We start from the raw sequence: 25,282 nt of genomic DNA, 5'->3' as shown, positions 1-25,282 counted from the left end.
CAGAATCGGGGGCAAACGCTTTCTGAAGGATGGCCAAACGCGCATGCGCCTGCGGACCTGCTCAGCCGCACAGCTCTTTCCATTTTAAAGTCCCACACCCGGATAGTACTGCGCACCGTTTGGAAGCTGCCGCGAAATGGCAAATGTGTGTTCCCGTTCGTTTGTACTCCTCATCCCTTGAGAATTTTACCGCGTAAAAAATGGGGCACTCCTCACTGCTGAGTTGGCCTTCGGGAGGGGGCCAAACGCACCTCGGTAAACGCACCCTCGCGGTAAATGCACCTTCGCAGTAAATGCATACCTCATTTGTGCACCTCTCCCCCAGCAGGGGGGAATGTCCCCGCGAAGGGAAACAAAAACTCGGTCAGCAAGTTAACCCCTCCCCCCCTTGAGTACATTTCCTCGTGGGAGCAAATCGACCGGAAGGTTTCCCTTTCTCATTTTTGGCGGAACAGCTCCCCCCTCGTTTTTTTTTAAACAAGTCCACGAAAAGGTTACTCAGTATTACATGGTACATACGGCATAATACATACTACTACATACATTTATGCAAAAAAAAAAAAAAAAATATTTCACCCCTGCAAGCAAAAAAAACGGACGAAAATTGTGTGCAACTCCCCCGCTATCATGACAGTGTAGTTTCCCGTACGACATAACCGGTCATATATTGCGAAAAAAAAAAAAGGAAAAAAAAATGGAAAGCTTCAACATTGGGAAGAATGCTCATGTAGATTTCCTGGAGCCAGCAATAACAATCAGCGTGATATTCATCTGCTTGTATATGATTATAAGTACGGACAATCCTGCACACTTCCTTATTAGGAGTTTTTTTTTTAAAAGCAAAATATTTCTGTGGGAAGTAAAAGACATTTTTACGCACATCAACCTGTTTGCCCTTACATTTTCTTCCTTTTTTTTTGTATCATATTACATTTTGCATGTGTTGAAATACGAAAGGGTGAGGTCTCTTTTCTCTGTCAACTACGATTACTACGAAAAAATTTTGAATTACAATTTGAAGGACGTAAACATCAAGTCTTTGTTTCAAAACGGAATTAGCGAAAAAAATTACCTGGTTAACCTTGTATATTCATTTAAATTTTTTTTTAACATTTTTTTTTTAAATGATGCCAGTTTGACCCAAACTGTGTTTACCTCCTTCTTCGTGTTTGTGCTTTTGTCTCTGTATGCGAAGAGAGTCAGTCGGGTAAGGCCTCCATAAAATGAGGGGCGAGACGAGGGCTCCAGTTTGTTCCCCCCCACCTCGTTGTTTAGCTAGCCACGAAATTGTTGTCCTCCCATTACGTTACTTTTAATCCCCCAAGTGGTTACACCTGTGCAGTGGTCACGCGAATGCTCACGCGCTCCCTCCACCTCTAACACACACACATATATATGTATATACCCCCCCGCAGGCCGTCTTCATAATCAGCACCCTGACAAGCGCAGTTCTCTCCGGATTCGTGCTAGTCTTTTTTTTAAAAAAATTTCTAAATGTGGAGTATGACCAGTGCGGCGAAGAAATATTTTCCTTCCTCTTTTTAATCTTTTTCTACATCACCAACCCGTACTTAAGCGTGTTTCAATACAATGACAGAAGTTTGCATCCCTACCACGGCACGGAGCTGCGCCTGTACATCCACCTGCTCTTCTTTGTGAGATATGTAACTTATGAGGGGACGTTTTACGAAGTCAAGGCCCTCGTGGCGGTGATCATCTGCGCGATTGTGTTTTTGCGCCAGGCCATGGAGAGCTTCGAGGTATGCTCACGCGGGAAGGGGCAGCACGGTGAAGCAGCGCGAGCAGCACCGGGTTAGGACAGGCGCCGCCTCGCCGTCACCCCGTCACTACCACCGCTTCGCCATCACCGCCGCACCTCCGCGGTGACGATTCGCGCCCCTTCCGGGCACTCCACTGCCACCACCCTTCCCCCCCAGGTGCACACATTCGCGAAGCTCATCTGGCTGGCGGCCTACTACTTCGTTAACAATTACGTGCCCTTCGCCTTCTCGGGAAATTTCACCCTCTCCAAGCTGTTCGACTCTGGCGTGGTGGAGCTCTTACGGTTAGAAGGATGGGCAGGAGGCGGGTGCACACACGCACACGTGCATAGGCGCATAGGTGTATACGTGTACGTGCTCGGCTTTCCCCTGAAGAAGCCCCACTTGAGCGTAACTGACGAACCCCCATTTCTCCCCCCTCCCCACGCAGCAACGAGTTCAAAAACAACATTTCGCTCCACCACTTCAACGTCCTTTCGAGTAAAACCTTGCAGCGGAGATTAACACAATCTCAACAAAAAAAAAAAAAAAAAAAAAAGGCAGCTCATCGGAGAGGCATTTCATATATGTCACTATATTTGCCTCTCTTTTTTGCAGAAATACCGTTCAACTATTTGGTGAGCAAAATTTCCTTCTTCTGGATCCCCTACATGCTGCTAACCAGGACCAACAGTAAGGCAGTAAAAGGTGGAGTGAGTTCCTTTTTGGGTGCACTTAAAAAATGGGGGGTGCAGCGGAGGGAGACCATTTGCACCCTTTTGCGTGCCTCCACAACGTGCTGCTCTTTTTTTTGCTTCCCTCCCCACCTGTGGTGTAATTTATTTTCATTTTAGAAAACCTCAAGTACCTCATAATGCTCCTGATGTCCATCAATATGATAGCGACCAGCACCTACTTGGTAATTCCGGAGGGGGTGGGGCCTAGACCCCGCGTAGCACTCCCTTCGCTGCGATGTGCGGAGATATGCGGTGATATGCGGCGTACTGCTTCTCTTTGCTGATCTCTGCTTCGCAACGCCGTGCTACCTCTCACAGCCCCTTTGGCGCGCCGCTTTGCCCCTCTCGCAGGCCAAGAACGTCTTCCCCGGAATCCCGCTCAACATGCTCCTCCTATTCTGCTTAAACAAAATTGGAATTTAAATTTGCCACGGCGGGGTTCGCCTCACCTCGCCTCTTTTTTTCGTCCACTTTTGCGCCGCCCTTTCCCCACCACGATGGGTTACCGTTACGTCCACAAAAAAAAAAAAAAAAAAATGCAGTTCCTTGTTAACGCAAAAAGGAAGCATGCAAAACTGCCCAAAAAAAATATTCGCAAATATTTCAGCGAAGGCCTCGGCTTAAAAACAAAAACAAACACGCACATGTGTGTGCAGATGGAGACAAACGTGCTACGCATGTGGAGTTACACAAGGACCTACGTACGACTGCGCCAGTGCGCCAAAAAAGGAAGGCCTCACCTAAGCTGCAATTCATTTGTACCTTAAAAAAAAAAAAAAAAAAAAAAAGGCAGGAGAGGGGACAGGTCTCCTCTATCCCAAATCTACCTCTTTGATGAACTTACTATACTCTACGTCTAGGTTAATATTTTTGTCGCTGTCACTTCTTTCCTTCTTGACGGCGTTAATTTTTGTTTCGCACAGATCGTTTAGTTTGTTCTTGAGTCTTAAATTGATGGGCACGAAATACTGCTCGGCCGGTTGAGCGGTCGGTTGAGCGGTCCGCTGCAGGTCCCCTTCCTGTCCATGGCGCGGTTCCATCGTCCGATCCTCTCGATGTCGCTGCCGCGGATGAGCCCGCCTTGCCCCCTGACCACGTGCGCCATAACCACTCTGATCATACTCATCTGGCTGACTCGTGGGGAAGCCATAGTTTGCTCCGCTTGCCCCGCCTGCCCCCATTCGAGCCTTCTTCGGTGCGGGATTCCCCCCCCTACCCCTATTAGGGTTGGTGTGCCTCTTTCCCCTATCTCCGTAGTTCCTTGAAGGGGCAGCATACCCGTGTCCTCCCCTTAAATTAGGAGCGCCCCACAACGCCATGTTACTATTCGTGGGGGTGAAACAGTTGCCTCCATTCATTTGGCCCGCATTAAAATTGCCATACATGTGCGCGTAATTGTAGTAGTAATTGCCCCCATAACTGGGAGCCATAAAGGGGTTCTGCGTGCCACTGTTCGGGTAGTCACTCGGGGGAACACTCGGTGGAGGTGGTGGTACTGTGCCACCCCTTCCGTTTGCCGCTTTACAATCAATTTCGGCACCGTTGAGGTGGCTTCCCGCACCGTCATGGGCGGAATTCTTCTCCCCTTCATCTTCCTTAGGGTTCGCACAAACGGGGGGGCCATCCCCATGGGCGTCCCTGGAAGCGTCAACATCATCCTTCGTTCCAACAGTGGCTAAAGTGGAATCTCCCTCGGGGGGAAACTCCCCTTCTTTGCTCGAAACGTTAGGTGCGTTACTACTCAATTTTGAAGAAGACGGATCCGTATGGTCTTCACCACGAGGGGGAAGACTGTCCTTACTGCTTTTTTCGCTCTTCCCGTTTTGCTGCCCATCATCTGTTGGAATGGCTTTTTCTTTTTTACCTTGCCTGTCCAGGCAACTTTTGCTCCCACCCGCATGTACATACTGGGCAGGGTACCCCGAGCCAAAATAAAAATTTACGCCATTTGGGTATCCACCATAATACCCATTATTGCTGTACGCATAGAACCCACTGCTCTGGCCTGTGGCGTTAAAGGGGACTGGTGGCTGGTAACTTGCGTAGCTGCCTACACTCGGGTAGCCGCTTACACCCGGGTAGCCGCTCACACTCGGGGGCGCATTCACGTTCGGTATGATAAATTCATCGGGCAGGCCTTTTGGCAGGGAGGGTAGGGACTCCAGGAAGAAGTCCTCCTCCTCCTGGTGGTCCCCCCCTGGAGCTCCTCCCAAATCGTCACCCTGCGAGCTGTTTACGTCACCACTTTGCACGCTGCTTGAGCCATCACTCTCATCGGATGACTCCGAACTCACTTCGACATCTGAGCTGGCGCAGTCGCTTTCGCCGCCAGGTGCGCCATCCAGGCGCTCCTCACCAGGAAAGTTGTCTTCACCATCACCGCTGTTTGCAGCATCACCCCCGTCTGCACCGTCCCCCCCGTGCTGTCCACTCATGCTGAACACCACCCCATTGTTGCTGTAGAAGTAGCTTCCATCCTTCACCTTCTCCTTTATCAAATTCCACAAAGTTTCATACTGCTTCAGTTTTTTTTTTTCCACGTGCAGGAGCTTCCCTTGCTGCTCCCTTGTCCTCAGGGCATCTAACTTTTCCTTAACGTCATGTGGATTCTTTGTGCTCACAAGTTTTTCCAGCTGTTCGGACCACTCCTGTTTTTTTTTTTTTTTCTCTTTCTTCTTCTGTTGCTTTCTGTAGACATCCGTTGGAATTTTGCTTTTCTTCAGCGTTTCTTTGAGCATTTGACTGCGCTTCATCTTGCAGGACGGGCAGGAAGCGGGGTACACCAGGAAGCGGTCTCACGATGGAACGCTACCTTTTAGCGGCATTTATTTTTAAGCGCCTTTCCAGCTGTCGCGGCGACTGGGCGGGGAGGCTCTATGCGCACGTAGCCATGCATACGGTGTGGCGGTACCTACGAATGACCTTTGGTACTCTTTCAAAAGTTGGTGAAGGGGAAAAAATTGCCGTCTTATGACACTCCCACAAGCGTGTAGAAGAGAGCACTAACGTACGTCTGCACGTGCGATGCTCCCCCCTTCCCCTCTATCTTGGGGTTTTCAAAAAATCAAATAAAATGGGCTGTAATCATCCCGTACTGCGGCTACAATTGACACTGCGTAACAACGGGAAAGGGAGAAGTTGAAAAAAAAAAAAAAATTGGAGACGCAAAAATTTGGGAGTACTAACTAGCTAACGAGTTTTCCTCAACTGGTTTGCAAAAAGGATATATAACTGGAGAGAAGTTTTTTTTTTCTTTTAATGCTTATTATGGAGCTGTACGCGATGGTGAACTCTTCTTCAAATGGCATCTCTGCCAAGTGGGACTTTTGCCCATGGGGGGTCACTAATTTTTTTTTTTTTTTTTTTCCCCTTTGCGTAAAATTGTACGTTCCACGTTCCATATGCGCACGTTGGCGAAGTACGCACGTGCGTACGGATGTGACTAAGAGTGGAGCGCATGAACGCTGCTCGCTCTGTTTCGTTCACCCACATTTGCGTGTATGCGCATGCAAAAGTAGGCAATTCTTACGTACAAGTATGCAAATTTTTGCATAAGCAGGTAGGCACATTTTTACGTGTTGTGGGCATACACATATATCCCCACGTGAATGTATGTGCTTCAAATGGGCGCTGATTTTTTTGCCTGAACAGGGCAGAACATTTGGAAAAAAAAAAAAAAAAAAAAAAAAAAAAAGTGAAAGGGCCACAATGGCTAGATTGTTAATTTGCTAAACTGCTAATTTGCTAAACTGCTAATTTGCTAAACTGCTAATTTGCCAATTTGCCAAACTGCCAATTTGCTGAATCGCCCAGCGCAGCAGACTTCCTTCAACTGCAATTGTACGCATTGCGCGAGCATGCAACTGCCACTTCGGCTGATTAAAGCGCCATTGTTTTTACCACCCGTTTGGTGAATAACAGTTCGCCGCTTCGTTTCAGATTAATCCGAGTACGCTTAATTTGTTGGCAACTTTTTTGTAAACGCCATTTTTATGTCCCCATTTGGTATTCCTATCGTTCCATTGTTCCTTTGTTAATATTTTTTTTTTTTTTTTTTTTTTTTTTTTGTGAAATACAGTGTCCCCTTTATGGAATGACACAGGGGAAGCAGTCTCATAGAACTTCGGTTTGCCCCCCAACCCCTTCCCTCCACCGCGTTTGACATTTACGTTTAATTCGTTGCCATGTGATGAACTTCCGTTTGATACACATTCATGTGTATGCACGGTGAAGATATTTTGTGTGCACGTGTGGGATTTTTTTTTTTAATGAGCAACTAGTTGGTTTACCCTCCTTTTGGGTAAGCGGCAGTTTTTTCGCGTAGATCGCACCGTATGGGTCTGTCCATCCGGTTACCTGCACGGACATAATTGGTGGGCGCTGAAATGACCATGGCCGCGTCTGCCGTTGTGTGTGTGCGGGCCAACCCTCTTGAATACGCACTTGTGCACACGTCACCACGTAGACTTATGTAACCTTCATTGGACGCGCACGACGTAGCGCGGATCACGAGTAAGTGGAGCAGCCAGTTGGGAGCCGCTCACTTTCGCACACGCGAGTGCGTTAGGAGGCATGGCCAGCTTAGCGGAGACCCCTCCCCCACAAAGGCAGCAAAAGGGGAAAGCGTACCCAAGAGCATACCTGCCAGTGTAGGCACAAATGTGCGCACCCCCGAACATACACATACACACACATGTACATATGTATGCATGTGTGCGCGCCCCCACCCCCCGTTACAGATGCCAGAGAGACAGCTCCGAGCCCAGGGCAGCCAACCCCCCTCCCCCGAGAACAACGCTTAACAATTTTTCTCCCCCCAACAGAGTCTAATAAATGGAAAAAACGGAGGCGGGCACCCACAAGGGTGCGGAGAAGTGGAGGAAGGGGGGCATGTCAATAATCACGAACATGATTCACAACGCCAAAAATTTATTCCCAAAAAATAATCTGCACTATACGTACGTAAACACATTTCTCCTTTGCTTGTTCTTTACCTTTATACATAAGTACCTGGACCAGACCCTTCCCTCCTTATATAAGTCCATTGAAAATGACTTTAACATTGACGTGAAAACTTTGTACTACGTGAATACCATGTACAAGTTGGCCTACTCTGCCTTCAATTTTTTTTTTGCGCTCTTTTTCGATTACTCCTTTAAGAGGATATTTTTCGTGAAGTATGAGAAGGCCTGCGCGGGGGGGAGCGTCGGTGTGAGCGGCGGTTCGAGCGGCAACGCGAGTGGAAGCGCCCATGGGGAGAGAGGCGACCGCGTCAAGAAGGACGGGGCTGGCGATGTTGGCAGCGGTGTGGATGGCGGCCTGAGCAGAAGTGTGAGTGCGGGCGTGAGCGACACGCACTACGAAATACAGTTCAATGGAGAGCAGGAGGGAGGCGTGAGTAGCGGCCTAAACAACAGCGTGAATGGCGGCCTAAACAACAGCGTGAATGGCGGCCTAAACAACAGCGTAAGCAGCAATGCGAAGGCAACCGCCGGGGGAGCAACGACCGGGGGAGCAACGACCAGTGGGGACAAACCGAAACACAACAGCGCGTACATCAGCGACGAAGTCATCCTGGGCGAATACAGATACACGCTGAAGATCCTAGTGGTGTCCTCCATCGTCTACGTGGTAGTCATTTTTGGCATCATGCTGTCGAATAACTTCCTCTACTTCTTCCTCTTCATGTTTATTATGGGCATCAATAACTCATGCATATACATTTTGATTCAGAAAATTTACACCAACAACGTTTTTAGTGAAAACAGAAGCACCATCTTTGGCTTCCTCCACTTTTTCTCCTCCATTTCGCACATGCTCTCCATTTCTATAAACACTAACTTGAGCAATAAATTCTACTGGGGGGTAAATGGGTGGCGAATTTGCTACTTTGTAATTTCGTTCCTGCCGATCATTGTGTGTATATACCTGCTAGGGCTAATCAAGCAAAGGAAATTCAAGCGCAGCAAGAGCAAAAACAACAGCTTCAGCTACTTGGTCTCCTTCGACAATATGACGGATGTGTGTCAGGAGAGCGAGAAGGAGGAGAGTTCCTGCCAGGGGGGGGGGGGCGACCAGTTGGAGGGTCTCCCTAGTGCAAGCAAAGCAAAGCGGGAGGAGAAGAAAAAGAAGAAGAAGAAAAAGGAGGAGGAAGAAATTTTGCTGTTCAACGCGGAGCAGGAGGAGGAGGAGCGGCAGGAGGAGCGGCGGATGGGGGACCGACACCCCCCCCTCGGGGCGAGCAAAAGCTACGACAGCTCGTACGCGCTGCACAGGGAGGGAGTGGCCAACGTGTCCAAAACGAGCGACGGCACCGCCTATTTAAACAACTCGAGCAAGATGGGCGTGAGGCCCAGCGCCAGCACGAATGACGATTTTAACACCGTAAGTTTCTTATCGACCAGCGAGAGGATAGGCAGTAATCTGATTAAGCGGTCGCTGAGCCACATGGCTTCGCGGAGTGGCGCGCGGAACGTAGGCGCCAATGGGAGCAGCAGCGGGGGTAGTGAAGCCAGCGGGGGGGGGAACTACCCTAAACAGGGAAAGGGAAAGCACCACACGAAAGGCACAAAGAAGAAGAAAAACTCCCTGGAAGAGGATGCAAACCAACCCGCAGGGAAAGGAACAAACACAAACAACTCCCCCATTTTTGCAAAGCGAAATGAAGAAAGGGAGAGATATGAACACAGAGACGAATTAGACAATCTACTAGAAGAAGACGAAAAAGAAAAGGAAAAAAAATTGAAATATGAATTTTCCTACCTATACGAAATTAAATACGTTTTTAAGAATTATAGTTTCTGGCTGATGATCACCATGGGCATGTTGAATGGAATCCCCAAGCATGTCCTGAGCTTAATGATATATTTTTTCCAGTACTGTAATATATCGGATTTTAGAAGTGGCCTCATTATATCCCTAAGTTGGCTCTGTGCCAGTTTAATTTCCCCCTTCATTGGGATTATTAGCGATTACATTTACAGACTGAATAAGGATATCAATCGGCAACGGATAGGAATGTGTACGCACTGCTTGCGAATCATATTAATGTTTACGATGTTTTTTTTTGTGCCGAAAGAAGCGGAGTCTTTCATCTATTTTGTTATAATTTCTCTCTTCATGGGTATCCTAAGTGGGTGGATAAATATAGGGACCCATAAGCCCATCATAATTGACATTGTGAAACAGAGGCACACTGCTTTCGTTATGGCGTTGATGAGTGCTTTCGAGAACATCGGCTCTTCCATCATCGGCACGTTTTTCCTCTCCTTCCTGCTCAACCGGTACAACTACATAGACAAGAGGAAGGTCAGCACCGCCGACGTTAACGTCAACAGGCACAACGTCCACGTGCTCTCCGACGTCCTCCTCATCCTCACGTGCTTCCCCTGGCTCATATCCTTTTGCCTCCTCTACGTGCTCAAGTTCACCTACAAGAAGGACAAGCTCTACAACAATTTGTTCTAGCGTAGAGCGGCGGGGGGGGGGAGCGGCGTGGAGTGAGCACCGTGTAGCTAGCGGCGGTGGAGGAATTTCCCTTCCAGCTAGCCAAAATGACGCAGAAAGGACGCAGAAGTGGACGCAGAAGTGAAGAAGCCACCGGCCGCTCGCCCCATTTGCTTCCCTCTTTTTCACCCTTTTTTTTGTGTGCAATCGTGTGGCCCCCAGGGGCGTTTTTTTGTCAACTCGCCAGTCCGCCGCGCCGCGAAAAGGCTGCACAGCGCATGCGCACACGCACACATGCAAGTGCATCCGTATGCATGTGCATGCCGCCCCCCCAGACGCAGCCAAATTTGAGGCGCCCCCCTCCGCTGGAGCGGGAAACGCCCCCACATATGTTTACGTCCCTTTGTTAATCTTCCCATTCAGGAAAAACTTAAAACTTTTCTTGTTTTAAAAAATGTGTAGTTAAAAAAAAAAGGGGAAAAAATTGATAATGATACGCATACATACGTTAACAAAATAAAACAAACGTACCGTTTTCGCTGTGCTTTAATTATATGCTGGCAGGGGTTGCGGCGAGCGAAGGGAGTCGAAGCGGCAATCGAAGTCGCCACCGACGTGGCCACCGACCTGGCTACCACTCGCGCGATCGAAAAGGACGCGGGGGGGAAACCTTTTTTCTCACGCACTTGCCATTCAGCTATCACTACAATTGCAACCGCTCCTGCGACTGTTGCGTTTGTTAGAATTGCCTCCCCCCCCGGGGGTGCTTCCCCTGCTGGCGCCTCGCTCCACACTCGCGGCGGCTAAGGGGCGGCTGCTTCAATTCTCCTGGGAGGTTTCCTCGCTGGGCTTGGCCCCCTTGGCCTTCTTCTTCTTGGCCGTGAGGGAGGTGGCCAGAATGGCCTTCAGCGCCTCGTCCTGAATCTCATTCACCGTCTTGCAGTTATTCAGCTGAGTGCACTTGATCCCCGTGAGCTGCTTAATCCCCTCTTCCTTAACCATTACGGTGTACTTAAACTGAGAAACGAATTCTTTTTTTTTCTCCGCGAATACATTATACGGTTTGATTAAGTCGTGTCTGAGGGCTTCTGGAATGCCGATGAGGGCGGCTCGCTGATCTTCCACATGCTTAACGTGGAAGGGAAGAACTGGGAACTTTTTATTAACCTCGTTGATGAAGGATCTCCCCAAATTGGTTTTCAAATGGTAATTCTTCTGCACCTCTCGTTTATAAATAGTTGTCTTGTGGTCACTCTCTTTAATCTTTCCATCTCCTGTGGTCACCATCACATCGACGATGTATATGTCGTCTGATTCTATCTGGAAATCCTCCACTTTATTTTCTGGGTTTTCCTTCAACAAAATAAATTTGCTTCCCTCCAGGATGTATTTCTTAATTTGGTAACTTACGCAATTAGAAATTACTGTGCACTTTAATTCTTCGCATGCCTTTTGAATATTTTTCGTCACATCACTGGCGTTGATTCCTACCTTTAGGCTTTTCAAAAATAGCTGGGAGAGAGTATGGGCGTTTTTTAACACTTCCGCCTTGGGACCCTCGATGACTTCATTTTCGGTGCCGATGTAGATGGTGTGGCCAACCATACTGATGTGCCCATCTATGTGACAGCCTAGACATATCTTTACAATGTCTCCACTTTTTAAAGTCTCTTCATTTTCGGAAGGAGCGGGGGAGTAATTGTTGCACACCTCATTCACGTTGATGGTAACGGGGAAGCTAATCCCTTTTTCCACTTTATTTCCTTTTTCCTTTTTCGTGTATACTTTGTCTAGCTCCTCCTTCAGGACCTTCTCCCCAAAGTCGCACAGCTCGAGGATCTTGGCGCCTGCGGGGGGGGGGGGGGGGAAGCACGTATGGGGTGGCGTGATTGAGGTGGCGAGAGAGGGGCATTCCACAGCAGAAACGAATTGGCACAGCAGTTATGGGAGCACTCTGTATCTCTCTTAACCCCTCCCTTTGCTGCGCACGCCGCGCACACTACACTTCCACTCGCACAGCGCAGTTTCACTTCCACTCTCACTTACCCTGCACGCACTTCTCAATAATCTTCTTCAGCGTGGTGTTCGCGATGGACCCCGAGTGGGTGTATTTCTCCAAGTCGATTTCTTCAGCCTTAGCGTCGGGTGTTTGCTCCATCTTGCTTTGGGTTAATTTTTTTTTTTTTTTTTCTACGCACAGGGGGTGGGGCCGCTAAGAGGGTAGGTGCTTCGACTAAGCGGGGGGAGGTACGTATCGTCAGGGTGGCCACTCACGGGATAGGAAGCGGATCAGCGAAAAGAAATTTCCTCTCTTTGCTATTCGCTGCACTCTATGCGCCGTACGCTACACGTCGAACGGAGCGTGGGGAACAATTACAAAGGGCTGATGCAGGGTGGAAAAAACAAAAAAAAAACGCATATGTACATACATGCGCTGTAACGCTGTGTGCTGATCGCAGAGGTAACGAATACGCAAAGTCGCAATTGCAGAAGTTGGATTGGCAAGCGTTGCCTCAGGCGCGCCGTGATACGAAGGAAGGGGGTATACTCGAGCGGTTTGCTAAACGTTTTTGCGTGGCATATGTTTTTGCGTTTTTCGCAAATGCTGGCAAGTTGGCACGTTCGCATGTTTGCTGCGCTGCTACGTTGCTGCGTTGCTTCGTTGCTACGTTGCTTCGTTGCTACGTTGCTACTTCCTACGTTGCTACATTGCTACGTTTTCATTTCGGCTTTCCCTTATGCGGGGGCTTTAACGTAGCGCAGGCCGCACGCACTACAATCGCGCAACTGTCGTGACCATTTTTTTTTCCCTTCACGCTTTGCTCCTTCGACCTGCAAATTGTTTGCGCGCTTCCTCGGCCACCCTTTGCGTCCCCATTTAGGCCACCCCCCATTTGTATGCCTTTTTTTTTTTTTTTTTTTTTTTTTTCTCGCCGTAACGGTGTCCCCTCCCTATAAGGAAAAACCAATACCGTGAGGTGCGCGTACATATGATACGCATAAGTACCATCACTTCGTAGGCACATCCGTACGCGTCATTGTACCTGTTTAATCCGGCCACGCGTACCCTCTGTACTTTTTTTTTTTTTCGTTCCCCTTGGCCGCTTTTTCGCCATTGCTGTGATGTTACATGTATACACCTTTGCAACGGTTTTTCATTTTTTTTTTTTTTTTTTCCCCCGCGCAGTTTCTTCCCCATTTTGCAATTCTTTTTTTTATTTTATTATCCCCCTTTGTGGGCGATTGCACCGTTCGTCCGCATGCATATGCGATGCGCATATGGTTGGAATTTCTACGAAGCTGTGCTGTTGGTACACCCCTCGCGGACGTATGGCTAGGTGACAGAAGGAAGGAGCAGCCACATCTCGGGGGGAAGAACCCCACCCCCTCCCCCAGGAGGTTTGCTTCTACATTTGCGTTCATTTCTAGGCGGATGTGCCGGTTGGGCTTTATCCTAAACTTGCGGGAATGGGCGCTTTTTTTTTTTTTTAAAAAGCACAATTTGGATGGGCATAACCTGGCAGGCATAACTGCGCGCGCGTAGCTGCTTACGTGCACACCTTATGGGTGGTCGTGCGAGGGGGGAGCAAGCAAAGTGCGAAGTGGTGAGCGGTGGGTGGTAAGCCCTAAAATAGGTGACACCCCCTAGGCAACACACGGTAGGCGGTGGGCGTGCCTTCTTACGTAGTAGCCTCATACCGAGGCAAACGGATCAGATCGCCTGGCCGCCCTGCTTGCTGGGAGTAAAAATGAAAAATGAATTAACCCAACTGGGGGTGACTAGAAATGGCTGCTGTGTGTGATTGTTAGCCCAAGGGGGACGAGGCGGCCACCATTCCTGCGGGTGAGCAAGTGCACACGCGCAATCGTACACACGCAATCGTAAACACGCAATCGTACACATGTGGTCCTACACATGTGGTCGTACACACGTGGTCGCTCATGAACAGCCGTGCACGGGCGCGCAGAATGGGTTGGCCCCCTGGTGGACGCACCCCTAGGCAGCTCCCACCCCGGCGAAAAGGACAAAAAAGGAAGCACATTATGTGTGCAATCGTTTAGACAATCGTTTGGAGCCACAGGGAGGTGCGTGCCACTTGCATGCCTTTAGGAATTAATCCGCCCCACGTTCCTGTCTTCTTTTAAGCGAAGGAAAACGCGTTGCAGTTGTGTCAGCGGTGCATGCGTTCTTTCCTCTAGTGCGTTCCCTGGCGTGCGTGTGCACACTCACTACTAAATTGGCTCTTCTAGAATAATTCTAAAAGGCACTTTCCCCCGTGCTACTAATCACCTTGACGCAAAACTAACGGCTCTCAGCTGCATGCAGTTTTGTGGGGGGGGGGGAGGATGGCCTGCTGAGCTGTCTGGCACTTTTCGCAAGTTAGGGAAACGCCTAGGGCGGCATGTCTAGCCAGCCCGCCTTTAGAATTTATCCAAAAAAAGAAGAAAAAAAAAGAAAGCAAATAAATAAAAAAAAGGAAAGCAAATAAATAAAAAAAGGAAAGCAAATAAATAAAAAAAGGAAAGCAAATAAATAAAAAAAGGAAAGCAAATAAATAAAATAAAATAAATAAATAAAAAAAAAAAAAATAAATTGTCTTATTTTTCGTGGGGGAGGAAGGAGGCGCTTACTTTGGAGCATCCCAGTTTGTTCTGCCTTCACACCAGTTAACATAATTTTACTGCTGCTCAGCTTAACTTAACTTTACTGCGGTTTAGCGTAACTTAACTTTACTGCTGCTCAGCTTAGCTTGGCTGTCCTCTTCCCCCACTCACCTCCTTCAGCTTAGCTTAAGCTGTTTTGCATCCCCCCCTTCACTTTTGCGCCGCTTTGCCGCCACCCCCTTAAGTGGAGTAGAGGCATCCCGGAGGAACGCCAACTCAGCTGCGTTTAAAACTGCGGCCATTTTTGCGTCTACATGAGTGTACAGTTACATTAGTGAGCACAAAAAAAATGTAAAAAATTGCACGCGCCATTTGTGAGGGCCCACTTGCACGCCCCCATCGGACGTGACAGCTGCACAGCGCGTGCACCTTCCATGCATCGGGGGGGAGGGGCTTCCCATTTCCCCGGGAGAACCTCCTTCACCCTGTTAAGAAGACCAAAGAGGGGAATAGACCTTACCGAAGAGCCACCCCCTTCATGAGTAATGCGCTGGTGTGTATTTGCATCTCTGGAATAACTCGGCCAGTTGAACGTAAGTGCAAACCGTAGTGAGTACGCACAGGCATAAATAGATATGCCTTGATGCAATTCTGGCGAGGGATTACACCTGGGTGGGCCTACCTACGTACGTGGGCTTACACCTCGGTGGACCTACCCATGCCCGATTATCACCCCCTCACTGCGTGTTGTTCCCCATTTTACGAGCCCTACCGTAGACGCAAAAGCCCCCCCTGCTGCGAGAGCAGCAGAGGGAGTGCTTGGAGGAGGTCCTTTCTGGAGCCGGACACGCAGGGGCACTGCTGGGAAGGTACCCCCCCAAGAGCGCACAAGCGCGGACTTCGGGTCGAGGGGTTGGGACTTCCATCTGTTCATCGGGCGGAAAGAAAATCCGCTTCGTCATCTGCCCACCTCGAGTGAGCAACCGCAATGGGAAAAAAAGAAAAAAAAAGATAGAGGTAGAGGTAGAGGTAGAGACAGAGACAGCCTCCCCGTAAGCCAAGCGTCAGACCCGAATTCCCCAAAAGTTGCCGCCCCAAATGAGAGACCACTTCTTCGCCCACGTGCACTTTTGGAAAGCTAAAACTGTCCACTTGAACAGAAGGAAGCACACGTAGGGGTGTCGCCCGCGTGGTTCTATGGAATGGAATTTATTTTATTAATTTTTTTTTTGTTTTTTTTTTTCCCTAGGTTGCGAGTTGTTGGCGCGGGTTCTCTAGCTGCGACATGATCAGTGCAAGGAGCGCTCAGGTGAGGGAAAAGGGAAAAGGGAAAAGAAAGATTGCTGAAAGGGGGCAGGCGAACAGTTGGGAAGGGGCAAGCAAACAGTTGGGAAGGGGCAATCAAACAGTTGGGAAGGGGCAATCAAACAGTTGGGAAGGGGCAATCAAACAGTTGGGACGGGGCAATCAAACAGTTGGGAAGGGGCAAGCAAACAGTTGGGAAGGGGCAAGCAAACAGTTGGGAAGGGGCAATCAAACAGTTGGGAAGTGCCCATCGAATCGCCAAATAACCTTGCGCATGCTACACATGCTACACACGTTACACACGCGGCAACATGGGGGGTACCGCAAACAACTTGAGACCCCGTGTGTTTAAGAAAATCCACCTGTACGCACACATCCCCGCGCGACCGCGTGGTTCCCCCATCACAGCCAAGGCACACACCCCCGTCCAGGTGAAGAACATACAGGCGGAGGAACCCATCTCGCGGAAGATGAATAGGGAGCACACTTCGGCTATCGGAATAAGAAAAGAAAAAAAAGAAAATGCTAAGCGTGCCTGTTTTTGCCTGCACTCCTCCCTGTTTTGTTGCAAGCGCAGTTGTGGTGAAGTTAATATATATATATAAATATATATGTATATTTTTTTTTTTTTTTTTTTTTTTTTTACAGGCCGCCCGTGGATCCAGGGGAAGAGAAGCATTTCTGCAACGTTTGCAAAAATTTCTTTCCCTTTTTTTTACAGGTGGCCCGTGGATCCAGGGGAAGCCCGGAATCTTACACTTCAGCGTTTTGGCACTTTAGCAGCTTTTGTAATTTTTTTGTAATTTTTTTGTACCTTTTTTGTATCTTTTTTGTATCCTTTTTGTATCCTTTTTGTATCTTTTTTGTATTTTTTTTCGCAATTTTTTTCGCCTTTTTTTCGCCTTTTTTTTCGCCTTTTTTTTGCTTTTTTTCCGCTTCCCCCCCCTCTTTTTCCCCTTTTTTTTGGGGGGAGCCGCCAAGACCCCGATCCCCAACCATGGCGGGTTCCAACTCGGCGGAAAAGGAGCAACCCAGGAAAAGGAAAAAGAAGAAGCCCACAAGTAGTAAGCAGCAAAAGAGGAGGACACTGGGCAGGGGCGAGGGTGTGTCGCGTCGTGGCAGACTCGCCCCCCCTACGTAGCCGCTTTGTTCCTACCATGGTGCATCGTCCCCTATCACACCGCTTCGCTCCTACCACACCGCTTCGCTCATGCCACACCGCTTCGTCCCCTATCACGCCGCCCCCCCCCAGAAGGCAGAAAAGCCGAAAAGGCGAAGAACCCGGAGGAGGACTACAAAGAGCTGTACGCGGAGCAGGTCGAAGAGATACTCGCGCTGAATCACATTTACTTCCCCATCTGTGTGGACGCTCCAGGGTAGGCCGCCGCCCGCAGGGGTGGGAGATGCGGAAGTAGAGGGGGAGATGCGGAAGTAGAGAGGGAGATACAGACATACATACATACATACGTACATAGAGAGGGAGGGAGAGACAGGCAACCCCGCATGCATGGTGGCAGTTTTGGCTTACGTGGCCCATTTGGAGAGCCTCCTCCGCATTGCCCCTCAGTATTTCCTCTCCCCATCGCTTCCGCTCAACGCTTCCGCTCAACGCTACCGCTCAACCCTGCCGCTCAACCCCCCCCACCGCAGACACATCAAGAAGGCGCACCTGCCGAGCGACCTGATGAGCAAAGATGAGTGCAGCGCGAAGAGCAAAGAGCTGACCGCAGCCGTAGTCTCCATAGAAATGAACGACGAAATTGATGAAAAGAACTGCGTGAAGATTTGTATTTTCTTTAATTACGAGAGCGACCTTCCAAGGTATAAAATTTCATTCGCGTTCGAGAAGAAGTACCCCTATTCATATCCCAACATCTGTCTACACATGAGTAGGGCCCTCAGCAAGGAGCAGACTAGCCAACTGTCATCCAACATAAAAAAAATTTGTGCAAAAAATTATGGAAGAATTACTCTCTTTGATATCTGCATTTATGCAAATGATTATTTTAATAAACTTTTGAGCAATAATTTTGAGAATCTTTGGGAGGAGATGAAACACAGAATGGATGACGTTAGCAGGGGGGGTGGGCATAGTCTGTACCAACCGACGGAGGCGTGTTTCGATCGGAGCGACGTTGCGGAGGGTATGACCGGGGGGACTGCTCCAGGGGGAATCTCCAAGGGTGGCGGCATCTCGGGGGGCACCGTCGCTGCGGGGGCGGCGGGCTTATGGTCATACTCTTCAGAGTACTTCAGAACGCATAGGGGGGGAGCCACCTGGCTGGAGGATGAGCGGAGGAGGGAGGCAGAGCGGAGGAGAGAGGCAGAGCGAAGGGGAGAGGCAGAGCGAAGGAGAGAGGCAGAGCTCGGGAACAGCAGCTTCAGCCTGGACGATCGGCGCAACGCCCGAAACAGCAGCTGCGGCAGCCACGGGAACGCTGGCGATAGCGGCACGGCCAGCGCCTCCAATGTGAGGAGTCACGCCAGCCATGCAAGCGACAGCAGGGGGGGGAGTAGGACCGGCAGCAGGGATGACAGCGGGAACGGCAGCCGGGATGGCAGCCGGGATGGCAGCCGGGATGGCAGCAGGGATGGCAGCAGGAATGCCAGTAGCAATGCGAGCAACCGCTTTAGCGGCCACCCCCGCGTGGTACCCGCCGAGGGGAGGTTCTTCCGAAACGTGCACGAGTCCAACAGCATCTCTGGATTCTCTTCCATCAACAGCTGCGTGGTGGGGGGGGAGGAAGAACATCCAAACGTTTTCACGAAAAAAAAAAAAGAAAAAAAAACACAAGTGCGAAAGATTTCGGAAGACGAATTCAGTGGAGTAAAAAAGAAAACGTTAGAAGCGAGTGAGCAAGGACTAATCACCCATGGGAACGGAAGGCTGAAGCACTTTCAAATTTTGAAGAAGACAAAGGTAGGCTGCTACACCAATAGGTTGCTTGTGAGGCACAGCATAGACACCAACATGTATATCATTCACACCTATGCCATTCTCGGCGTTTTTGATTTCCTCGCCTTTTTTTTGAACCACCTGCTGCACTGCAACCGGGGCTTCAACTTGTTCTGCAACCTCGGCGAGAGGGGAGCGGTGCAGGCGGTGCAGGCGGCGCAGGCGGCGAAAGCGGTGAAAGCGGCCAAAACTGCCAGCGCGGCAAACGTGGTAGGCGCGGACGACCCCGTGGAGCGGAAAAGGAAAAAAAAAAAAAGCGAGAAAAACGAGAAGCTCTTCACCGAATTCGTAAAAGACGTCAACGAATTCCACTCGCAGAGGAACGGCGGGAAGCTCTACGACCCCTCCTGCCTCGACTTCTTTTGCAGTGAATACGAGTTGTATGCAAAAAAGAGTTGCCTAGTGAGCACGAAGAATGAGAAGACGCTCCTTCACGTGTGGAGCGAGCTCAACTTCTCCCGATTGAAAAAGGTGGTGAGGCATTTCCGCATGGTGCAGAAAATGAACATGAAGAAAATTATTCGAGAGATTTTGAGGCTCACCAAAATTCAGCACAAGTACTTGGCGAGGTACCACGTCTCCTGGTCGCAAAGGGAGCACATCGGGGAGAACAGGGACATGTGCAGGGTCTTCGAGATGGTGAAGATACTCATCTTGGGTAGAGTCTTCCGCAACTACGAGGTGGGCAGTGGCCACACAGGGGGAGCAACGGACGGCAAAGAGACACACCGGTGCAGGCACGAGCAAGCCAAGTTAATAGAAGACCTCTTTCAGAAGGTCCGAAGCAGGGAGGACAACTGCGAAGGTGAGAAAAGCTTGGAGAGGAAAAACAAAAGGGAGAGCCGGGACGGGAGCAGCAGCGCCGCGCGCGATGTGGACTCCTCGCCGCAAAGCGCAAACCGCTTCAGTCGAAGCTACACATTTCCGGACGGGAGCGGCCCGCAGCGGCGCCGGCCCCTTCGCCAGAGCAGCGGTGAGAGCGGCGATCAGAGCGGCGGTCAGAGCGGCGGTCACAGCGACGATCACAGCAGCGGAAGCGCGAAGGGCAACCAGCACGCGGACCACCACGCGGACCCCCACGAAGAGGCGAAAAGGGGAAAAAAAAAAAAAAAAAGCGACTCCTCCTCCCCACGTGGGTTCACATCAACGTTAAGCGAAGGTAAAAATGGGCCAAGGGGCACATGCGATGACACCGGCAACGAGGTGAAGAAGCTGGGGGAGACGGATGGGGAGAAAAACCCGCAGGGGGGCAGCCCCCCGCGCGCGGAGCGAAGACTCAATAAAAAAATAAAATTCTTGCAAAGATTGACGAGCAAACGGGAAAAGAAGAACGACGTGCTCTACGTCCAGTGTGAGTACTGCAAGGGGGAAATTCTGGAAAAAGAAATTAAAAAATATTTTTTTCAAAATAATAAGTACCTCATATGGAGCGTCTTCAGACAAATCCTAGAGTGCCTAAGTTACCTGCACAAGAGGGACATTTATTTAAAAAATTTAACCACCGGAAATATGTTTGTTCATGTGGATGAGTATGGAATGCACATAAAAATTGTTAACTACACTGCGTGCAATTTGATTGGCTATATTTATTTTTACAGCTCTTCGTATGAGCGGAACTGCTCCTACATGGCCAATTTGGTGAGGAGCTTCCACGGAGAGGGGGAGAAGCGGGTCAACCAGCAGGCCAACCAGCAGGGGGAGAAGCGGGGGGAGAAGCGGGGGAAGAAGCGGGCCAACCAGCAGACCAACCAGCAGACCAACCAGCAGAGCTCCAAGGCGCACAAAGAGCCCCCCCCAACACAGGGAGGACCGCACACTACCCAGGAAGAAGAAACCAAATGGCCCTTCTTCACCCACATGCAAAGCCACATAAGAAAGAAGCTCCTGGAGGACCAAAAGGACCACTCCACAAGAAGTAACGCAACAGAGAAACCCAAGGAGCAGAATGAATTCTACACCCACTCGTATAACCAACACCTGTATAACTCTCTGGCCAAACACAAATACAGCTACGAGGAATTAGATTTATTTTCTCTTGGGATAGTCCTCTACGAACTGCTGCATGTCCCCTTTAAGTCTCCAAAGGAAAAAATGATAAACCTGAGGGACATGATCGTACACAGAAGCTTCCCAGAAGAATTCGTGAAAAATGCTGGCGACGATGGGGCTGTGAAGGTTTTAAAGTTCATCCTAATCAACACGATTAGCGACTGCCTTGGGGGGGAGCCGCTGGGGAGACTGCAGTACCCGGACATTTCCACCCTCAGCGCAAAGACGGACGACTGGCGCTGGAGCCCCCACCCCGCCACAAGCAGGAGCGGCGGCGCAGGCGGAAGGGGTAGCGGTGGCATCGCCAGCGGCAACCAAAGCGGCCTCACCAGTGGCAACCACGGCAGCTACGCGCAGGTCGCTACTCAGGGGAGGAAAAAAAAAAAAAAAAAAAACTTCATCGCCGCGGATAGCTACAAGAAGGAAGTGCTCTACTGCAGGGAGAAGTCGCGCCTCGCCGGGGGGGAGGCGGAGGGAAAAGCAGAAGCGAAGGGAAAGGCAGAAGCGAAGGGGAAGGCAGAAGCGAAGGGGAAGGCAGAAGCGAAGGGGAAGGCAGAAGCGAAGGGGAAGGCAGAAGCGAAGGGGAAGGCAGAAGCGAAGGGAAGGGCAGAAGCGAAGGGAAAAGTAGAAGCGAAGGGAAAAGTGGAAGCGAACGAAAAAGACAAAGAAGTGGACGCACGTTTTAAAAGCGCCACCTGTGCCCCAGGTGCTGCCCTTCCAGGTGGCCGCACCTCCGCTGCCAATTTGGATGCGGCAGACCTGTTGGCTACCCCCCCCAGTGAATCCCTCAAAGGGAGAGTAGAGTCCCCCAAAAAGGAGACTTCCAAAATGGAGACTTCCAAAAAGGAGCCCCCCACAAAGGAGTCCCCTACAAAGGGCAAAGCCGACGTGGCCGGGCGCACCGCTAACCGTAGGGGCAACCTCATTGGGGACCCGCCTGACCAAGCAGACTCGTCCGGAAGCGACGATGGAGAGGAGACGCAGGGGATATCGGCGGAGCACCTCCTGAACTGCCCCCTCATACCCATGGTCATCCAGAGGGACCTATTTAAGTATTTTCTGCAAAAGTTAAAAGTAAACTCTCCCGTGGAGTCTAAAAATGTGCTATCCGTTTTGCTGTACAGGGAGGAGGCAAGCGGGGGGACAACTGGGGGTATACGTGGAGGGACAACTGGGGGTATACATGGAGGGACAACTGGGGAGCCGCTGATGAAGAAGAATAGAAACGTGCTGGCCTACACGAACGTCCGCACCTACGAGCAGGACGTAATCAGCAGCTACGTGCTCGAACACATCGCCACGGTGCTTTCCAAAAAAAAGACAACGCCTAGCCACCCCCTCGCCTTTCTGTTGCACCCGGGCAGGGCAGACCCGCTGGTCGGGCAGGCCGTGGAAAACACCTTCGAGCAGAAGGTCCCCGCGAATTTTATCAAAAGGGGGGAGCCGCAGAGGGGGAGAAGTGCGCGGGGGGCCAACAAGGTGTACTACTCTAACTATGAGTCGGCGCGGGGGGGTCAGCAAGATGGGCGGCAAGATGGGCAACATGACGACCAAAATAGGGCCAACCCACAGAGTGACGACCAGCAGAGCAGCGAGCGGGGGGACATCCCAATCGAGCCGCGAGTTGCCGCACAGGAAACGGAGACCCCCCCGTGGGGGACAAAGAAAAAAAACGCAGAGGCCAAAAAATGCCCAGTACTAAACCGGCCCAACCAAAGAGTACTCTTCATTGACAAAAACAACAAGCTGCTGTACGTCCCGTTTTACCTGACCGAGTCATACAGAAATGCAATTCCACAGGGAGCACAGGGCAAGTCCTTCAGCAGCTCGTTTTTCTTTTCGCAGAACCATTTTTTGCAGAGCGGTCGGCAGGAGACGGTTCGCCGGGAGAACAGCCTGCTGTACAGCACGGTGGTGCGCGTGGGCGGCCGGGGGGACCTCCACTTCGGGGCGAGCGCTGTCGGCGTAGCCAGGAATGGTAGCGGCGCCAGGAAGGTTGGCGGCACAAGGAATGGCAGCGGCGCTAGGAAGGTTGGCGGCACAAGGAAAGATAGCACCTCCAACCATGTTACCCCCCCCAACAGTGTTACCCCCCACAATAGTGTTACCCCCCACAACGGTGTGAGCAACGCCCCCCCCTACGCGCCCGGGCAGGACTCGCACGTGAACCTCCCCTTCTGCGTGTACCAACTGATGACTCTGCAAAACGTGCTGAGCATTCTCCACAGCTTCAAGCACTACCTCGGAAGACTCACCATCAAGTGGTCCTGCACACACATGCTCATCCAGATCATCCGAGACGTTCTATCTCCAGATGAAGAGGAGGAGGAAGAAGGAGAGGAACGAGCCAGATTCATCTTCACCCACTTGCAACAACCAAACGTCAAGTACAAAAGTTTTAAGAAATTATTATACTCCCTCAACCTAACCTGCGACGAAAAAATTTTGAAACTTTTCCATTCAGTGGTAACGGACACGTCGGACACGCTAACCCAGAGGATGCACAAAATTAAAAAAATGTATTTTATGGTAGACCACTGTAATAAGAATGCCATTAGCTGCTTAACCTCCACTGTGATTTATTTGGAGAGTTTGTTTGAGCACTTTAACACATCCAAAAATGCATTTGTTTGGGACTTCTTCATGAGCGAGTATGAGCAAGTGTTTTCCTTTTCCTTCGCCTTTGCTGTTTACTCGGATGCTGATCGGGGGGTGCCGCTGTCCATCGGGGGGGTCTCCATGGGCGCCTTTTCGCCTTCTGCTGAGCGCCCCCCCGGCGAGCCCACCTACAACTTTGTCTACGAGATTTTCGTGGACGCCATCTCGGCGCTGATACTCCAGGTGCGATGACGCGAGAGGTGTGTGGAAGCGGTGTGTAGAAGCGGAGCATAGAAGCGGAGCGTGGAGGCGGTGCAAATGCATGCCTTTGGCGAAAACGCATACCTTTGCACTTCGTCGCACATGCTTACCCCCACCCGCTTGCCCCTCGCAGAAAGTCCGACGGAACAACTGCGCCAGCATGCCCATCGACTTCCACTCCCCCAGCGTGGTCATCACCACCAAGGCCTACAAGCTGCTCGTGTACGCCTTCTCTCTCTACAACAGTTTGATCCAGAACGGCATCAAGGTAGGGCCACTCCTCGGGAGGGGAAGTCGCCATCTAAGGGTACACCGCAGTGGTGTGTTCCTCCTCGCGTCCGCCACATCGCGTCCACCTCCTCGCTTCTACCCCCTCCATTTCAACTGGTCTCTTCCACCTCCCCCCCTTCGCTTCCCCCCCGCAGTGCGAGTGCAAAATCTCCCCCCTCGTGGAGACGTCCAAATTCGAGCAGGGCCTCCTCAAGTACGGCGACATAAACATCCACGTGCAGATAACGCAGAAGGTGAATTCCAACACCTCCCTGAACATAGAGGACTACGAGGGGTCGGCCGAGACCATCACCTCCAACATAGTTGGCGAGGAAAACGTGAACATCATGTATAGCACGCACATCATTCGCCTGAATGTCAAAAAGAACTTCGAAAACGAGTCCTCCCTCATCAACTACATCAAGCAGTTTTACGCGAAGCGGTGATCCGTAGGGACATGGCATTGGGGTTTTCCCTCGGGGGAGCTTCAAACCGTTAAACCGTTAAGCCTTTAAATATTTAAATATTTAAATCTGTAAATGTTTTTTTTTTTTTTTTTTTTTTTTTTTGCCTTCCCCGGGATCCCCACGGGCGCGGCTGTAGTCGCTTCGGCACATCCGAACGAGAATATATATATATTTTTATATATATGTATTTTTTTTTATTTTGCTTTTTTTTTCGTGTGCGGTTCGCCAGCTTCAGCCCCCCCAGCGAGGCACATTCACCGCGCGGTGTGTGCCCAGGGGCCTGCGCCTGCGCGCGATTCGCGTAGCCGCGTAACGGCGTAACGGCGCAACTGCGTAACCGCTTAACTGATTAACCGCTCAACTGATTAACCGCTTAACCGATTGACCCTTTTCGTTCTGGGAACACATGACTGCCCGTAAAGCCACCCTTAAAGAGTTGGCGTTTTGGGGAGGCGCCAGGGGATGAACCTCCCAGTGGAGGTGTGTGTTGCATGGCATAAACACAGGGGGAGGAGTCACCTCCGGCTAAGCACCGCTGCATATCGCGCGTGCCACTCCCCGCCCCATTGACACTACGAAGGAGATGACTGCCCTGGGTTGCCTTCTTCTCTTCGGCTTCTCCGTCTGCGTGTCTGGCTTCCGCATAGACCAGGTGCGTTCCCGAGGCGTAATCACCGTGCGATGAGTACACCCGAGGGGCGTTAGTGGGCATATGTTTACCCACCCCCGGAGCTGCTATCACAGAGGCTACAAAAGCGTTGCAGCAGTTCAGTTTAAAGTTGAGCGGGTGTTGTCCCATTTATGTGGGTGCACGTGCGCGAAGAGAGC

General features: G+C 50.5%; 5 protein-coding genes across 5 annotated transcripts, besides 14 other annotated features; 3 read left to right on the top strand and 2 right to left on the bottom strand.

The window, feature by feature from the left end:
- Window positions 1-595: 595 nt before the first annotated feature.
- On the top strand, window positions 596-2,920 carry PVX_085140 (hypothetical protein, conserved; the record flags this gene model as incomplete). Its single annotated transcript, XM_001616644.1, has 7 exons — window positions 596-1,207; window positions 1,416-1,760; window positions 1,938-2,065; window positions 2,212-2,261; window positions 2,379-2,453; window positions 2,615-2,679; window positions 2,849-2,920. Exons 1-7 carry the CDS (start codon window positions 695-697, stop codon window positions 2,918-2,920), a joined length of 1,248 nt encoding a protein of 415 aa, XP_001616694.1. The 5' UTR covers window positions 596-694.
- Window positions 2,398-2,419: a microsatellite.
- Window positions 2,921-3,309: 389 nt separating the features above from the next.
- PVX_085135 (hypothetical protein, conserved) lies at window positions 3,310-5,809 on the bottom strand (the record flags this gene model as incomplete). The annotated part of the gene is made up of 1 exon (XM_001616643.1): window positions 3,310-5,809. The coding sequence occupies exon 1, from the start codon at window positions 5,248-5,250 to the stop codon at window positions 3,310-3,312; it is 1,941 nt and encodes a 646-aa protein (XP_001616693.1). The 5' UTR covers window positions 5,251-5,809.
- Window positions 3,363-3,385: a microsatellite.
- Window positions 5,810-6,262: 453 nt separating the features above from the next.
- Window positions 6,263-6,291: a microsatellite.
- A 345-nt stretch (window positions 6,292-6,636) lies between these two features.
- Window positions 6,637-6,664: a microsatellite.
- Window positions 6,665-7,387: 723 nt separating this feature from the next.
- On the top strand, window positions 7,388-9,964 carry PVX_085130 (transporter, putative; the record flags this gene model as incomplete). Its single annotated transcript, XM_001616642.1, has 1 exon — window positions 7,388-9,964. The coding sequence occupies one exon, from the start codon at window positions 7,388-7,390 to the stop codon at window positions 9,962-9,964; it is 2,577 nt and encodes an 858-aa protein (XP_001616692.1).
- Window positions 8,713-8,753: a microsatellite.
- A 410-nt stretch (window positions 9,965-10,374) lies between the features above and the next one.
- On the bottom strand, window positions 10,375-12,727 carry PVX_085125 (proliferation-associated protein 2g4, putative). The gene is made up of 2 exons (XM_001616641.1): window positions 11,990-12,727; window positions 10,375-11,790 (listed from the first exon to the last, which is right to left on the bottom strand). Exons 1-2 carry the CDS (start codon window positions 12,099-12,101, stop codon window positions 10,763-10,765), a joined length of 1,140 nt encoding a protein of 379 aa, XP_001616691.1. The 5' UTR covers window positions 12,102-12,727; the 3' UTR covers window positions 10,375-10,762.
- Window positions 12,728-12,946: 219 nt separating this feature from the next.
- Window positions 12,947-12,972: a microsatellite.
- Window positions 12,973-14,711: 1,739 nt separating this feature from the next.
- Window positions 14,712-14,800: a microsatellite.
- Window positions 14,801-15,638: 838 nt separating this feature from the next.
- Window positions 15,639-15,693: a microsatellite.
- Window positions 15,694-16,544: 851 nt separating this feature from the next.
- Window positions 16,545-16,572: a microsatellite.
- Window positions 16,573-16,597: a microsatellite.
- Window positions 16,598-16,850: 253 nt separating this feature from the next.
- On the top strand, window positions 16,851-24,433 carry PVX_085120 (hypothetical protein, conserved; the record flags this gene model as incomplete). The annotated part of the gene is made up of 5 exons (XM_001616640.1): window positions 16,851-16,917; window positions 17,106-17,229; window positions 17,504-23,699; window positions 23,851-23,985; window positions 24,143-24,433. 5 exons carry the CDS (start codon window positions 16,851-16,853, stop codon window positions 24,431-24,433), a joined length of 6,813 nt encoding a protein of 2,270 aa, XP_001616690.1.
- Window positions 17,397-17,427: a microsatellite.
- Window positions 21,334-21,353: a microsatellite.
- Window positions 21,442-21,580: a microsatellite.
- Window positions 24,434-24,629: 196 nt separating the features above from the next.
- Window positions 24,630-24,656: a microsatellite.
- Window positions 24,657-25,282: the final 626 nt, after the last annotated feature.

Source organism: Plasmodium vivax, chromosome 13 (genome assembly GCF_000002415.2).
Source record: "Plasmodium vivax chromosome 13, whole genome shotgun sequence".
Taxonomy (NCBI): Eukaryota; Apicomplexa; class Aconoidasida; order Haemosporida; family Plasmodiidae; genus Plasmodium; species Plasmodium vivax.
The sequence above is the reverse complement of the archived record's forward strand: the minus strand, read 5'-3'. Positions and strand labels throughout refer to the sequence as shown.

Bases quoted from the DNA above. Each gene is read 5' to 3' on its own strand.
- PVX_085125 (XM_001616641.1), bottom strand. From the start codon at position 12,101: ATGGAGCAAACACCCGACGCTAAGGCTGAAGAAATCGACTTGGAGAAA. The intron at 11,791-11,989 runs GTAAGTGAGAGT...CCCCCCCCGCAG, and splicing joins TATTGAGAAGTGCGTGCAGG to GCGCCAAGATCCTCGAGCTG.